The sequence below is a fragment of the Myotis davidii genome, unplaced genomic scaffold, assembly GCF_000327345.1.
Source record: "Myotis davidii unplaced genomic scaffold, ASM32734v1 scaffold4061, whole genome shotgun sequence".
Classification (NCBI taxonomy): Eukaryota; Metazoa; Chordata; class Mammalia; order Chiroptera; family Vespertilionidae; genus Myotis; species Myotis davidii.
Window position 1 is genome coordinate 1,789 of NW_006290864.1, and position 668 is coordinate 2,456.

The following is a 668-nucleotide window of genomic DNA, read 5'->3' on the forward strand; positions in this document are numbered from 1 at the left end:
GCTGCCTGTGGGGCACAGAACACATACATGCCAGACCGTGCCCAGGAGACAGTGAGGCCCTGGAGGTTCGGGTCAGCATGGAGGTCTCCAGCCTCCTGTGAGCCCTCAGACCCCACACGGCCTTTTCCTCATCTGCAGGGACCCCAACCAGGGGCACATGGCTGTGCCCACCCAATGGGAGCCCTACACCCAGGAAAACGGCAACTACCTGGAGATTAACAACAAGATGGACGGCCAGTCCATGAAGCAGCACCTGAGGAGCAGCTACCTGCAGTACTGGACCCAGACCTACCAGGCACTGCCCACTGTGAATGGAGACGGAGCCACCCTCGTGCCCTACTCGGACGACTCTGGGGGCTCCCCCTGAGCCCCTCTCTGGTGACTCTGAGGGCGCTCAGATGTCCGTAGCCATTGGCTCTAATGTCCCTGCTCCAGAGGTCACAGGTGGGGCCCAGGGAGCCCACCTCCCTCCCCAGCTCTTCCTGAATAAAGCCCTTCTCTCTCTGGCAACTGTCTTTGCCCTCATGACCTCAGCTGCCCGCCCGGTCTCTGTTGGTGTCCAGCTCAGGAAGTGGGGTGCCCCTCTCATTTCAGAGGAGGAAAGAGGGTCAGAGAAGCATCAGCGCCAGGGCTGAGCTCAGGCTGCGGGCACTGATGGGGGAGGGGGT

The 668-nt window shown here is 61.7% G+C and overlaps 1 protein-coding gene across 1 annotated transcript in view; it reads left to right on the forward strand.

Annotated features, from left to right (window-relative positions):
• Window positions 1-398: 398 nt before the first annotated feature.
• Window positions 399-668, forward strand: part of LOC102772101 (bile salt-activated lipase-like) — an 11,787-nt gene continuing 11,517 nt past the window's right edge. The window contains 1 exon segment of the mRNA XM_015564115.1: window positions 399-444. Coding sequence (XP_015419601.1) covers window positions 399-444 — 46 coding nt within the window.